Source organism: Aspergillus nidulans, chromosome II (assembly GCF_000011425.1).
Source record: "Aspergillus nidulans FGSC A4 chromosome II".
In the NCBI taxonomy this organism is placed as follows: domain Eukaryota; kingdom Fungi; phylum Ascomycota; class Eurotiomycetes; order Eurotiales; family Aspergillaceae; genus Aspergillus; species Aspergillus nidulans.
The window spans coordinates 3,052,287-3,066,732 of NC_066258.1; the positions used below are offsets into that span (position 1 = coordinate 3,052,287).

Consider the following 14,446-nt stretch of genomic DNA (forward strand, 5'->3'; position numbering starts at 1 on the left):
GGCCCCTAGTGCCCTGGATTGATACAAACTGAGTGCATTGAACGGAGATCCTAGAGGTACCGGGCACAATGCTCAGGATCTCTAGTTCGGCAAGACTATGCACTTGGGTGCTATTGTGCAGAATGCTCCGGGCCGTGGGAGGCCGGGTAACAGAGGAAGAATGCTATGCAAGATCTGGGTCTGGAGGTTATCGCTTGTGAGATTTAGTGGAGCTCATATTTCACTTATGCCCGCAGACGTTGAATAACGCTTCGTGGAGGTGGGGCTCAAGCAGGCCTTGCGGAACAATGGAATCCTAGATTTTATATATGCGTACATATCTCTTTAATGCATCCACGCAGGTCCAATCAATTAATTCAACATAATGACACTGGGGATAATCGGATACCGAGGCTGATACTGGAGAAACTTGCTTACTACTCAGGTAGATTTACAATAGTGTAAGAACATAACTCAGAACTACCAAGGGTGCTAAAGGTGTATATGATATGGTATTTGCTTGATTTATAAAGCAAAATAAAAAGCTTTACATTCAACAAGTTTCCATAGTCTAGTGGTTAGGACGGCGGTCTCATACTAAGTATGACAGCTCCTATCTAAAGGGGTTGGAAATCCGCAAGCACGAGTTCGATTCTCGTTGGAAGCACTTCTATTTTTCTGGTCTCAATCGGATTCGCTTCTTTTTTTTTGACTCTTTCGACTTTAACGATATTCATGCGTCTTCGCCAGACGTTTTTGTACCTTTCAATCTATATTATATTGAACGATCTCCTAGCGTCTCCCAATCTTGGTTTACAGTTAAACCTCGCCTATTCCCCTTCATGTCGTAAATTCCTCAGCAGCCCAATGTCTCTTCCGTCTTCTAGGAGCACTATCACCCAACGGAGTCAAGTATATAGTTTCCCACAAGTGCCAGAGACCCCATTTAGAACCGATTATATTCCTCGCAACACTCACAGTTGTGGTAGCGGGCCCTGGTCACGTTGTCGGACTTAAGTCGGGAATTACCGTTCCCGATCGGCCCATCTAACTCGCAGGCGCCCACCTGAAGCCTGAATTGCTTTTAGCTCCCGACGTCGCACCTTGAGCTTTGGGGATACGCGAATACGACACCCTTAGACCCTACCACATCATATGTGCAGACACTATTGGCGAGCTGCAGTGCCAATTAACATATGACCCTATAGAATTTCTCTGAGTCCAATAATTGCGCTGGCAACTGCGATTTTGTTTGTGATTTGGACCTCGTCGGTCTGATGATAAAGCATTCGCTGTTCACCCCGAATGCCCTCACGTCGCAGCCATACAAAGTCCCGGCGAGGTTGTTTTCAATGTAAGCGGAGACATGTCAAGGTCTGTGCAGTTTGGTTTCCTGTGTTGATCTTCTACAACTGCGCGTTGGACTACATACCAAGTCTGCTCCCCGTCATGTCTTAAAAGTTGCACACATCGGATTAACCGGGCTGAACTTCGCTGACGACCAGGCATAGTGCGACGAGGAGCTTCCTAGATGTAGTCTTTGCAGGAAGCGAGGCCTAGATTGCGACTATCCGCAGTCCGGGGACGCAGATGGCCAGCTTCCTCTCACTCCACAAGGCTCCAATCAACATAATGACACACTGACCAGCTCCGAAGGCTGGTCCGCACAGACGCGGATGCTAGAGATGAAACTCTTCCATCATTACACTGTCGAAGCCTCATTCACGCTGCGACAAGATGTCCTAGAGGCCGGCCATTTCCAAGTGGCCGTCCCGCGCCTCGCAACATCAAATCCCTTCTTGCTGGACATTTTGCTCGCATTTGCAGCCCTGCACCTGGCGTTCCTCGAGCAAGGCGATAGCAAATGGCTTGAGATTGCACTCAAGTACCAGAGTCGTGCATGCTCAGCCTTTAGTCGGGTGCTGGCCGACCTTGCGCCCGAGACTCTGGGGCCGGCGTTCATTTGCTCGATCTTCATCATGCTCTGTGCATTTGCGTACCCGTGTGTGTCGCAAAACCGGGATACGTTCGATCCGCTTCTGCAAGTGCTGGAAATCAACCGGCTACTTACCGGATGCGCGTTCCTCTTTGAGCAGCTAGACAGCGTGGAGCAGCCAGAGGAGATCAAGGCGTGGTTTATCTATAAACGGAGAGTGGTGCTTCTGAAACAGGGGCAGGTAGAGGAGTGAGTTTTGCTTCAACACTGCACTGCACCTGACCGGCATTGCTGACAATACGTGCAGCGCGCAGGAAGACCCTGGTCTAGAGCAGTTACAACGGTAAGTTCGCATCAACCTAGAACTCTACACCTCGCGACAAATTTCTGAACCGCACAGGGACCTGCTCAAGTCACTCAATCATCTCCGCAGCTCAATAGATTCGACAGAGTCCCCGCACAAAGCGATATACCTCAGCACCTGGGACACGCTGCAAGAAATGGTCAAGGAATGGCCGCGCGGGAGGAATCAAGGCGGAATTCTGGCGTTCCCGATCCACATCAGCAAGGAATTTATGGCGCGACTGCAGGAGGGAGACTGGATAGCGCGGATTCTATTCTTGCACTACGGCGTTGGGATGCATCTTCTTAGTAATAAGTGGTATGTGGGAACCTGGGGTCGCCGCCTGGTTGCGACGGGGCTTGGGCCACAGGAGGAGGTACCTGAGGTTTGGCAGGAGACGGTCCAGTGGGCGAGGCAGGCAGTTGCCTATACGGTGCCATATGACGGGGAGAGACAGAAGGAGAAGAGTGAGATGGGGTTAAGGTAACGAGGACGGTTTGTTGTACGTAATGACTGTACACTCTGAGTACTACGAGTATAGCGTAGACTGCACTATGCGGGGGGATCTACAGTGACCCCGACCCGTGACCCTCAGGATGACAGGTCGAGTCTGTCGGGTCCAATCTTGACCACCTGAGGTTGAGGGAAACGGTTAGTGATGCTGATGGTGGTCTTATCTGCCTTGCAACAGGAACCCAGATCTCGTATCGGCGGTCCTCAAGATTGGAGACGGTCACGCAGCGACTCGAGTGCTAGTTTCGCGGCCTTATCAACCACTCACATTGTCGCTTGCCCTTTGCTTATCAATGTCCACGAGTGTCTGTCAGAGTCTTCGAGGCGATGCAGATTATTCTCCAAAATGGCCGTCTTTCGCTCCAGTTTTTTATCCCCATCCTTCTTCCTTATCTGGCTCGTCACCTTGCAAGGCCAGTAGAAGACGAGGCTGTCCAGTAAAAGGCGATGCAACTGCAGGGGTATGACGGCAACGCTCAGGATGTGGAGAAACAGGTACGAACGGGCACAAAATCAGCCTCGCGCGGCTGTTACTGTTACTTTAATGCCCGCTTTGTTTGGAGACCCAAGCAATGCTAATCTTAAGCTATAATGGTGCAACCAGCCGCTTCTCCCGAGTCTTGACAACGAGCTGCAAGTTTCATTTTCACTCCAGAACCAGACGCGCAATTCAGGTTCAACGATGTCGCCGTCGCCATCGCTGTCGTTATCGCGCCTTTTGAGGTTATCCGTCTGTACCACGCTCTGTCTAGTGCTGGTCGTTTTCCACGTGCCCAGTGTCCTTCCGTCACCGTTGGACTCGTACGATCGTTACACTCGCGCCCATAAATATGAGCGATCTGCAGAGGCTCATGATGGAAAGAGGGGTGCCGTCGCGAGTGAGAGCGCGATTTGCAGTAGGCATGGCACGGATATTATCCTGATGGGCGGGAACGCTGCTGATGCTGTGAGTTCTCCTTACATAGTACTTTACTGTGTTTGGTTGAATTTCTTCAGTTGGGACGACTGCTGATTCCGGTAGATGGTAGCGACGATGCTTTGTGTTGGGGTCGTTGGTAAGACCTACCTGTGGTCTTGGTGCCATACAATCGGCTGACAGCATCGACCTAGGGATGTACCACAGCGGCATTGGAGGCGGCGGCTTCATGCTTGTCAAATCTCCCGATGGCTCCTTTGAGTACATTGATTTCCGGGAAACCGCCCCGGCGGCGGCCTATGAGACAATGTTCAATAATTTGACTGACGCATCCACGCTTGGTGGGCTGGCAAGGTACGATAACTCTGACACCCCAATTGACTGCTCTGACAACCTCCAGCGGCGTCCCTGGTGAACTCCGCGGCCTGGAACTCCTCCACAGCAAGTACGGCTCGCTTCCCTGGTCTGTGCTGGTACAGCCGGCGATAAACACCGCGCGCAATGGGTTCCCCGTCGGCCAGGACCTGGTCCGGTACATGGATTCCGCGGTCGGCGACGGCGAAGACTTCCTTGTTAATGATCCCTCTTTCGCCGTCGACTTTGCGCCTAACGGTGAGCGCGTCAAGCTTGGGGATACCATTACGCGGAAACGGTATGCGAAAACGCTTGAAACAATTGCGGCCGAGGGCCCGGACGCCTTCTACTCGGGTCCGATCGCCGAGTACACGATCAAAGCGCTCCAAGCTGCCAATGGTACTATGACGTTGGAAGACCTGCGCAACTATACTGCCGTTGTACGGGATTACTCGCAGATCAATTACCGTGGGTATCAGGTTACGAGCACGACTACGCCGTCGAGTGGGAGCGTTGCGATGAATATCCTTAAGGTCCTGGATACATATGAGCCGCTGTTTACGCCAGAGAATGTCAATTTGAGTACTCATCGGTTGGATGAGGCGATGCGGTTTGCGTATGGTCTGGTATGCGTGCGATCAACGCAGTAACGGGGGTGATTCTAGCTAACCATCTTGGTATTCTAGCGGACCGTACTTGGAGACCCAGGCTTTGTTGACGGAATGAGCGAGTACGAAAGGGATATGATCTCCCAGCAGACTGCCGATGAGATCCACTCAAAAATCTCCGACCTTCGCACACAGAATGTATCTGCCTATGACCCAGCTGGGATCGAGAGTTTGGAAACGTGAGTCTCTTCTCGACTTTGTTCTAGACGTCATCTTACTGGATACACCCTGCAGACCAGGAACATCCCATATCGCCACAATCGACCGCTCTGGCCTTGCCGTCTCGGCCATCACCACCATTAACCTTCTCTTCGGCAGCAGAATCGTCGTGCCGGAGACGGGCGTCATAATGAACAACGAGATGGACGACTTCTCCGTCCCCGGCTCCTCCAACTCCTTTGGATACATCCCTTCCGAAGCGAACTACATCCGGCCAGGCAAGCGCCCTTTATCCAGCTGCACCCCTGCAATCGTTACGCACCCCAACGGCACAACCTTTTTCATCGCAGGGTCTGCAGGCGGCAGTCGAATCATCACCGCCACCGTGCAAAACATTATCCACGCCGTGGATGAGGGCTTATCTGCCGCTGAGGCGCTTGCCAGACCGCGATTGCATGATCAGTTGATCCCGAACCAGGTCGCGTTTGAGTATGCGTACGATAACTCGACTGTTGCATTCATGGCCGCACGCGGGCATAATGTTACGTGGATGGCGCCTGGAACTAGTACGGCGCAGGCGATTAGGGTCTTGCCAAATGGGACGTTTGAAGCGGCAGGGGAGCCGAGACAATTGGATGCTGGGGGCTTCGCGGTCTAAATTTCACACTTAAGGTGAATCTAGAGGCTAAGTGTGTATCATAAGGAGGTGGGTCTAGTAGGTATAGACTTGCAGTACATATGTGGTAGGGTCAACTTAGGAATAGATCTCGGTGGACAAAATGAGAGTTATAGTACATACACGATAGCTCTAATATTCAGGACAACCTGTCAGCAATATTTGTTGCTATTTGGTTTGAAAGATATCCGTATTTGCATAGATCAAATCATAGTCTTATGTGGTCCGTGCACAAAGGCTCCGCTAAAAATCCAACCGAACCTCCCAAACTTGTTCCCCGGATTGCCTAGGCCGATGCGATGTGACCGACTCGCTCTCCTCTTTTTTATTTCAGCACAATGCCACATTCATCATATACCGGGCTTCCTGCCGGACGTAAGCCGAACGCGCCGTTAATAGCTGCCTAGGTGGAGGACTGTCGAGGGGTGTATTGTGGATGGTTATCTCCGTGTGAGTGAAACAGCAGTGTGAGGGACTTTCCCTTCTGCGTCTATCCTTGTGTTAGTTCTTTATTTTCCTTATTCAAGCCATTTTCTGATCTCACACCACCTACTTTCTCTGGCTTCTCCCATCGGTTCCTTTTCTTTTTGCCAGCAAACACTTACACCTGCGCGCCTTTAGTCAGATAGCCAGAATCCAGATCGCCCACAAGCGACAAGGGTAAAGAAATGGCGAGAATAGGTCGTGAAGAGAAGGGGATTTCGCCCTTCTTTTATTTCGCTAAATCTGTCCCTTGCAAGCCTAAGACCAAGAGCAGGAAGAAAACGACGAGCAGGACAAGCACCAACAATCGCGCAGTCAAAGAGCCGACCAACCTCTTGATCACGAAGGCTGAACTCAGTGACAACGCCCAGGTCAACTTCAACAAGAAGGAACTCGAGTCCGTGCCCAAGCCGATATTGTTACCATCCTTCGGAGGAAACCCAGACAACGGAAAACATGAAGGACGTGGTGGTGACATCAACCTCGATGCGGACCCCTTAAACTCTACAGATTTCGATGATGATACATACTCGCCTCTTTTGAGATTCATTTGCGAGCACAGTTTCATGCGGAACAAACATTACCCTGTCTCATTGTCCTCGCGTCAACAGTTCGTCCGGGATGTACATGAGGAGGCTGGTGAGCTAGGATACAAGGAGAAAGAAGTTAATAGGGTGCTCCTTGATATCAAGCGCTATTACCTGAAGAGTGTTGGATCTGCAGCTGCATTTTCGGAGGGAATAGAGTTCGGAGACGAGATTGATGACTCTGATCCAGCTTCGCACGAATCCGAGGTGCCGAGCTCGAGTGATCAGCAGACTTTTAAGCAGAAGAGGGACGAAGCCTTGACTAGGGCTGACAGCTTAGTGGGGAAACGACTTGTCAATACCACGAGCCTCTCCAGACGGACTGCGCTAACTCCCTGTGACGCCCTTGATCATGATGATGTAGCCGAGGAGGGGAAGCTGTCAAAATTTCAAAAGAAACGGAAACGAAAGCGTGAACGGAGGCAAAGTTCAGACCAGCCCTATTCTGAAGCCCACAAGGGGGCGAGAAAAACTGCGATTACCGTTGACCTTGAATCTGCAAAGGTTGCTTCTCTGAACAAGTCAGAGAAGCCACTGATTTGCGGCAAGGGCAAAATGCAAGAAGAGCCGCGAAATTGGTCAAAGAAGAAGATACAACGCACTGCTAGACGCCAATCATCGCAGTCCTCGATAGAGGTCCGCGACTGCAGGTATAGCGGGGCAGTACGAGAAGATCCTATTGTGCTGGATTTTTAAGAACCGATGATTTGCCGGGGGTGACAACCGGCAATGAGGTGAGGTCAAAATATTTTATGCACTCAAACATCGGAGACTTAAAAAACGGAAGAGCTGCTGAGATTGAATCATCGCCCCTGGTCCGCAAACATCGCTCCATGCCAGACCATGTCCTGAGCATGGCCGAGGACATGGGCATGCTTTCTGACATTTTGCTCTCCGACTCGACTTTGAGTGATGTACCCAGCGACATTGATTCCTTTCCTAATAGCCCCCGTGCGTCTCCTGATCGATCCCTATCACTTCAGCGCTGCCTCACGGAGAGCCTCGAGGAGGTAACCGGGATTCCAAGCGAACCTGTCACGCCTACACGATGCGTCATTCCCTGCGATGCGATGGAGCATACGCCCCACCCATTTGACCTTTCGTTAGATCGTATACTCATACCAGAAAAAAGACCCCGTCTTAAACCAACAAGGATATCACGCTATTTCCAGAGGCCGTTCGTTAACGAAGACTCTTGCCTGCCGTTCCCCCCAATCGATGCACCAAATTTTGGTTTAGTACAAGAGCAACTCGCCCACGATCCATTCCGCTTACTCCTCGCAACGATCTTCCTCAACCGAACACGTGGCGGCGTTGCGCTTCCCATCCTATTCCAGGTCTTCGACAGGTACCCCACGATCGAAGCAATGGCCGTGGCCAACCCACACGAGCTGGTATCCATGATCCACCGCCTCGGCTTTCAGAATCAGCGTGCAAGGAAATGTATCGCACTAGCGCAGACATGGCTGAGTTGTCCGCCTTTCCGTGGCAGACGGTACCGGAAACTCAACTATCCACGCAAGACTGACGGCCGGGACGTCAAAGCCGGTGAGTGTATCGACGACGAAGATCAGCGGATAGCTTGGGAGATTGCGCACCTCCCTGGGGTGGGAGCTTATGCCTTGGATAGCTGGAGAATCTTCTGTCGGGATGAGTTACGGGGTCTGGCTAAGGACTGGAGAGGGAATGGTGCTGCGTCGGCTGGGTTCGTCCCCGAGTGGAAGTCAGTGCTGCCGCAGGATAAGGAACTTCGCGCTTATTTGACGTGGATGTGGTTGAAGGAGGGGCTTATCTGGGACCGGGAAACAGGGCACACTGTAAAAGCGAGCGAGAAGGTCATGCGCGCTGCGAGGCGTGGTACAACCGCTCACATTGAGGAGGGTAACTGGGTTCTTGAAACGTCGCCGGTCAAGCGGGGGTAGACTGACCTGGCACGGCTTTGCTTACTATGGGCTGCGGGATCTGTACGGTGAACAATTACCCCTGGGGATATTCAATGATAGCTAGTCTCTGGCATTCTTCTGAGTATTGTACCTTGTATCGTTAGAAAAATCCTGTCTCGTCATACTATATAGAGTATTTGTGCCTAAGGCACTGACACTAGCTTTGATGCCTCAGGATCTAAAAAAGGCAACGAAGGCAACAAGCGTAAAGACAAACACAACTTCACCAGCAAACAATCATCGGCCAACTGTCCTTTGTATGGTCTATGCAACTTCATAGTCAACGGTTCATCCCAAATTCATCAACTCTACATGTTCAATTCATCTAATCTCTTGATTTTCCAACGTTTCGTTAGGCTTCCATGCAGCACGGTGCACCAGGTTGCTCCACAAAGCCCACCTTGAACGCTCCATCGAACTAAACCTCGCCTTTCTCGATTAAACGGGCCTCAGCGGGGATCTGCCTGGGCCCTACGCTACCTTACCTCACCGCAAAATCCTCCACCAGCCCTTCCTTCGTCAGTCATCCATCACTTTGCTGGTTCCTGGTTCCTTACTTCACCTGGAATTCTTTTTTGCTGCTCCTACGGATTCCATGAGCGACAGCATGTCGCATGACTCTAAAGTTAGCTGTTGGTGATCCAGTGACATAAGCGCCTAGCTACGAACCCAACCACTCAGATCTGCTATCCTTACGTCGCCCAAGCGCCAGACGACCCAACCTACGGAATACTCCGTACAACTACCGACAACACGACATTCCGCGGTTCGACTCACTCAGCGACATCTCCAGACTACAATTGATAGCGTGCTTGTTGTCGACGGATTGTCCGACTGAGAAAGCCACCATTCACAACTACGAGGTAACTAGAACAGTCACAACGAAACCGGAGCAGGGAAGACTTCCCCGGCCGTGGTCGTCGTCTCTCACCTTCCATTCCACGAACCTCCAGCTCCATCCGCCATGTTTCTGCCCCTGAGACTAAATGACCGCGAACGGAATAGGAAGCTCTCATCATCGTCATCTGCCTCGCTCAAATCAAAACATCGTCAACACCGGTCCTCGTCCCAGAAACAGTCCAGCCGCCCGTCAACCAAGGATCCAGACGACCCCGAACCACCGGTCCGTGCCTCTACCCCTTCCGCCTCCGCTCCCAAGTCCCGCAAGCAGCGTCGGTCCTCTATGCCTGGGCTCGACAGCGCCAGCCGCTCCGGCACGGCCTCCTTCCTCGAATCCAGAACGAGCTTGCCGTACCCGAGTTTCTCGAAGGCTCACAGCAGGGAGGCCGTTGGCAAGCCGGGTGTTCCTACACCAGATCCGACCGACCTGACCGAACATAATCGGGATGATGAAGATAAGGTGGATAGCAAACAACAGCGTCCTGCCAGTCAGAATGCGCCGCCGAGTCCGCCCTTAACGAGCGTAGACCAGCACTCGCGCAAAGGCAGCACGGTCGACGACAAAGGAGAGAAAACTACTGAGAAGGTAAAGGATGGAAAGACTAAAATCAGAATTAAGACAGAATTGAACCGGTCGTCTTCCAGCCTACGCGCAAAGAAGGATGATAGCAGCAAGTCCAGCAAGGTTACAGTACGGCCAGAAACTCCCAAGTCGACATCAAAACGGTCAAGCCATAGTAAAGACTCTCCAACTCGAACCACCAGCCACAAGTCTTCCAGATCAAAACTCGACCAGGAGCGCAAACGCACTACTGTCTCTCCTTCTCGCTCGCCGCCAACTGTTCGAGATGCAGGTCTGGGATCTGCGAACGGCTCCGACGCAACTATTGCGGCCCCTCGTCGTTCACCTTCTAGAGTCAAGAGTCCTGAGAAACCACCGTCTCGCAATCAAACGCGCTCTTCCATGTCAAATCGTCCGGCTTCCGCAAATCGCAATCGCGCGCCTTATGAGGTTGCGATGGAATATGGACGCCCACCAACCGTCGGCTCCACTTACGGCACCCCGCCTCCGCCTCCTCCTCCCCCAGATGTCCCAGTCTCAAACCCACGCGTTGACTATCTCCTTCATAATGGAGGCTTGGATTACCAGGTTCCCAAGTCGCTCCTTCTAAGCACGGCATTCGGCGATCAAGCACAGCTTCAGCCTCATCTAGCGGCCAGTAAGGTTTTTGAGCCCTTCAGTCGACTCCTAGATGACTATCAAACTGTCATGAATAAGAATGGTTCACTCGCGGTGGCTACTGGGTCTCGTTCTGTGGCTCGTCGCCTTCTCGACCGACTGGAGGCCGTTTTTGCCCGCGATATATCATCAGAGTCATGCCGCTGCTTGGTGTGTGAGCAAGATGAGTTGGAGGATATCCCATCAGGCGTCAGTTGGGGTGAAGTGCTGGAGTTGGTTTCCGGGCGCCGGGAACTTCCTAATTGGCCGCCATTCCTACTCACAGCAGAACTGGGCGCCGCGGACCTGTCTGGTGAAGAGCATATTCCTATGCAGAAATTGGACATTGACGTTCCGGAAGAGTATCGTGACCATTTCCTTCGGCAGTCCCGGAAGACCAAACTCGCCGTTGATAAGTGGCTGTCTGAGCAAGTCGAACAGCCCACAAGTGCGCCGGAGGAGGTAGATGATGAGACATTGACCTTTGCCATGTTGACCCACCTTGGAACAGAGCAACGGCCCATATTTCGTGCCCTGCTTGGGATTTCGTCTACATCGCCTACTCCACGACCAGATGGACAGCCCCGAGAGCGACCTGCTGCTCTAATTTCCTCGTCCTATGCGATTCAACGCCTGTACCGTTTGCCGTCTCGACCCCGGGATTCCGAAACTGCGATGTACATGCTTAACAATCCTGGAATACACCATGTTCTAGCCACCCTCGCGGCCATCAGCGACGATGAATGGGATATACTGATATCAGGTCGTTTCGACGGATTCCTGCGCAGTGGAGCCGAGGACTCCTTACCCAACGGAACACCCAACCGCTGGAGCCACAGCCGATCGAACACCCCATTCAGCGCTGGTGGAAGGATGTCACGAGGTCCCACACCCAGTCCGCTCGACCGCCCAATGAGCCAACCTTACGGCGGTCCAGGATCGCCGGGCTCATTCGGAGGCCCGATAGCTCTAGACGAGGAGATGGAGATTGCTGCATTGGCTGAAGTTGAGCGAGAGATCTACGCCGGTATGGAAGCCCTTGAAGACGCGTTTGAGGCCCTGCATTGTAAAGCAGAAGCTGTGCGTCTTGCTCTGCGTGAGCGTGGCGCGGGACTCTCTATAGCCAACCAGAATCGACGCGGGACATATGTTGAAGCGCGCCTGGGTACTCCGGCCTCGCAATACCCGTGGGAAAGCGGTACGGACGACGACTTTCTGGACGATACGTATTCACTCGCGCCGGATGACTCGGCTAGCAATATTAGCTCTAATCGCAGGCGGCGCCCGAAGCGACGCACTGAGCGCCGCACCCCGGCTCCTGTTGAGGAGGAAGATGAGGGTGAAGAGGGCGAAGCTGTTGGGCGGCGTGACAGTCGAAACTCTAGAAGACGATAAATATATACATTGTCGCCCATTTCACTCCGCTCCATTCTCCGGATCGTTGTTCATATTGTTGAATCTTGCATCTTCTATTGTGTCGATATACTATCGCTCTCCCACTCGCCGGTCCATTGCTTTTGTTTTTTAAACTTGCTTTCATCATCATCAGCAGCAGCGTTACGACACGAAACTTGACGACGAATTGAGCCCATGCCACGCCATTCCATCAATGCAATGCTCCTTCTCAATGAATGAACGGAGACACAGCACGAATGAAAACCAGAACCATCTAATATACCAGTAGTTAGCTTGTATTTGTGTATGTCTAGCAGCGGGGAAACCCCATCAAACTATATTGATTTGCTCAGTATATCCATCCCCTACCCTGCCTGATGCTGACAGACTGGGAGTTTACTGCACTGCATTGACCTTGAGGTCGTTTTTGATCGCGACAAGAAATTATTTACCTTAAGGCTTAACATCTTGGTTCCTCTTTTTTTTTTAGCCTAGCCTGCCTAGATTGGGGAATTAAACTGTAGGTCGCTTATCCTGTGTATCTGCAGGCGCACAGGCAGTGGCACGGTTGTTGCGAGATTTATTACCTATTGATAGTCAAGACTATTACTACGACCGTTGCCTTTTACTCCAATGTAATATTACTGAGTTCGACGATAGGCGGAGAATGCGCCCAGATGCGGAGTAGCCGATTGGCTTTACTGATCGTAATCGGGGGAACTTCCTGGTCCAGTTGAAATACCTCAAAAGTACCAATCTAGGTGCTATAAGTGATTGAGCATTCGGTGGCCTCAACCTTACATACACCCAGCTACATCTCAGAGCTAGATCCCGACACACTGGAATGCAAATGCAGAGAACTAAAAGGTAAGACAGTCAGATTAGGATAGTTTGTCCATTTAAGCCTATAGCACAAGGAGAACTCCGCTCGCCTTCTATTGCTGTGGTTCCTGACTCATAAGCGAGAGAAGAAACTGCCACGCACGATAGCTTCAGACCAGGAAGCTAGTATCTACTCCATTGTTACTGCTCGAAGGATGAAAGATTCGAACCTCGATGAGACAATTCGCTCTATTCGCTGTTCTGAATGAATTGTGGCGCTGGAGGGGTCGTAATGTGCTGTAAGCTGAACGCTTATCGGTGAGGAGAGGCACCCGCACAGTACCTGCATTTGCCTTAGTTTAGGCGTCCAAGGGAATAGCATTTCCACGGGCCGCAGGCTCAAACGGGAAAGTGTGTGGTGCGCGCGTTGCCCGCCAAGATGGGGTTAGTTCAGTGGCTTGATTCCAGAAGCACTTAAATAAGCGTTTACGACGTCGTACAACCGAGGAGGGACGAGGAGGACGAGGAGGAGCTCGCAGCCCCCGCATTTGATAGACATTTGACCTCATTCTATGTTAAAATCCAACGAATGGAATGGCATAATATAGTATACTTTCAGGATTCAGACTATGTAATAAGTCTGGAGCGAAGTGGGCTGAGATCCGCGGCGTTCGAAGCCCAGTGCCCAGACTAGGCAATTGAATTGGCTTTAGCGATCAAGCCTCTCGCATGAAATCTGACCTTGGCAGTATTATAATTTGCGGCGTCAGAGATTTATTCCGTCCATTGTCCGATCTTTCAGTTATCGTACGACGGCGCATGGATATGATATTGAACAGGAACTACCTAGTATCGTGAACAAGTAGTCCCTCCGTTCATGGCGGGGAAGAGCCGATGATCGACAAGTCCCCCGATCCGAAGTCCAAAGAATCGTGCACGGTACCGCAGCTGACCCTTGGAGAACCATGGGGTTAACGAACGATATCTCCTGCAACAAGATGGCAGCGGCAGGGTCCTGGTCAACGTGCGATAAGAAGAGCCAGTTCCAGAAGTATTGCGATCCAGACTAATAATTCCTTCACCGACACTCGGAGAGCCTGTAACATTCAGTCTGGTATTTATTACATGAGAGTCAGGTGAGATCTCTTCTATTGCACCATACGGAATAGAAGGCATGATTTGTGCGGTTGTAGCGTACGCTGTTTCTTGGCGGCTTCCCAAATCGAACCGAACAATTTCCGGGGGCAATAGCCCAACAGTCCAACAGGGCGGGTTCCTGGAGCCTGCCTTGGATGTCATGTCATGGACTCATGCGCGCGTTGTATGTTAAGGGGTAGAACCGTACGAACTCTATCCTAAGACAGAACCATGGATGGCCTCGAGCCGCAGCCCGTAGACCCAATTCGGAACAATAGCAGATCACCATTATCCACGTCTGCTGCATGACAGCTGGAACCATGGGCCTCGATTTGAGCAGTAAGGAGTGACAGCGAGGACCGCAGGTTTGTAGCCCTGGTCGACTAGAGTTCGTCTCTCAGACCCTGTGGTCGCTC

At 51.7% G+C, this 14,446-nt stretch overlaps 4 protein-coding genes across 4 annotated transcripts, besides 1 other annotated feature; all 4 read left to right on the forward strand.

Annotated features, from left to right (window-relative positions):
• Positions 1–14,446: part of a sequence feature (contig 1.61 483..865047(-1)) that runs on past both edges of the window.
• ANIA_10467 (uncharacterized protein) lies at positions 1,285–2,745 on the forward strand (the record flags this gene model as incomplete). The annotated part of the gene is made up of 4 exons (XM_050611427.1): positions 1,285–1,353; positions 1,491–2,164; positions 2,223–2,258; positions 2,316–2,745. 4 exons carry the CDS (start codon positions 1,285–1,287, stop codon positions 2,743–2,745), a joined length of 1,209 nt encoding a protein of 402 aa, XP_050467457.1.
• ANIA_10444 (gamma-glutamyltransferase) lies at positions 3,454–5,526 on the forward strand (the record flags this gene model as incomplete). The annotated part of the gene is made up of 6 exons (XM_656279.2): positions 3,454–3,717; positions 3,768–3,826; positions 3,871–4,041; positions 4,088–4,667; positions 4,728–4,888; positions 4,944–5,526. 6 exons carry the CDS (start codon positions 3,454–3,456, stop codon positions 5,524–5,526), a joined length of 1,818 nt encoding a protein of 605 aa, XP_661371.2.
• Positions 6,213–8,536, forward strand: ANIA_10443 (putative pre-mRNA splicing factor; the record flags this gene model as incomplete). The annotated part of the gene is made up of 2 exons (XM_656278.2): positions 6,213–7,264; positions 7,312–8,536. The coding sequence occupies 2 exons, from the start codon at positions 6,213–6,215 to the stop codon at positions 8,534–8,536; spliced, it is 2,277 nt and encodes a 758-aa protein (XP_661370.2).
• On the forward strand, positions 9,098–12,071 carry ANIA_10457 (uncharacterized protein; the record flags this gene model as incomplete). The annotated part of the gene is made up of 2 exons (XM_050611428.1): positions 9,098–9,473; positions 9,630–12,071. Exon 2 carries the CDS (start codon positions 9,741–9,743, stop codon positions 12,069–12,071), a length of 2,331 nt encoding a protein of 776 aa, XP_050467458.1. The 5' UTR covers positions 9,098–9,473; positions 9,630–9,740.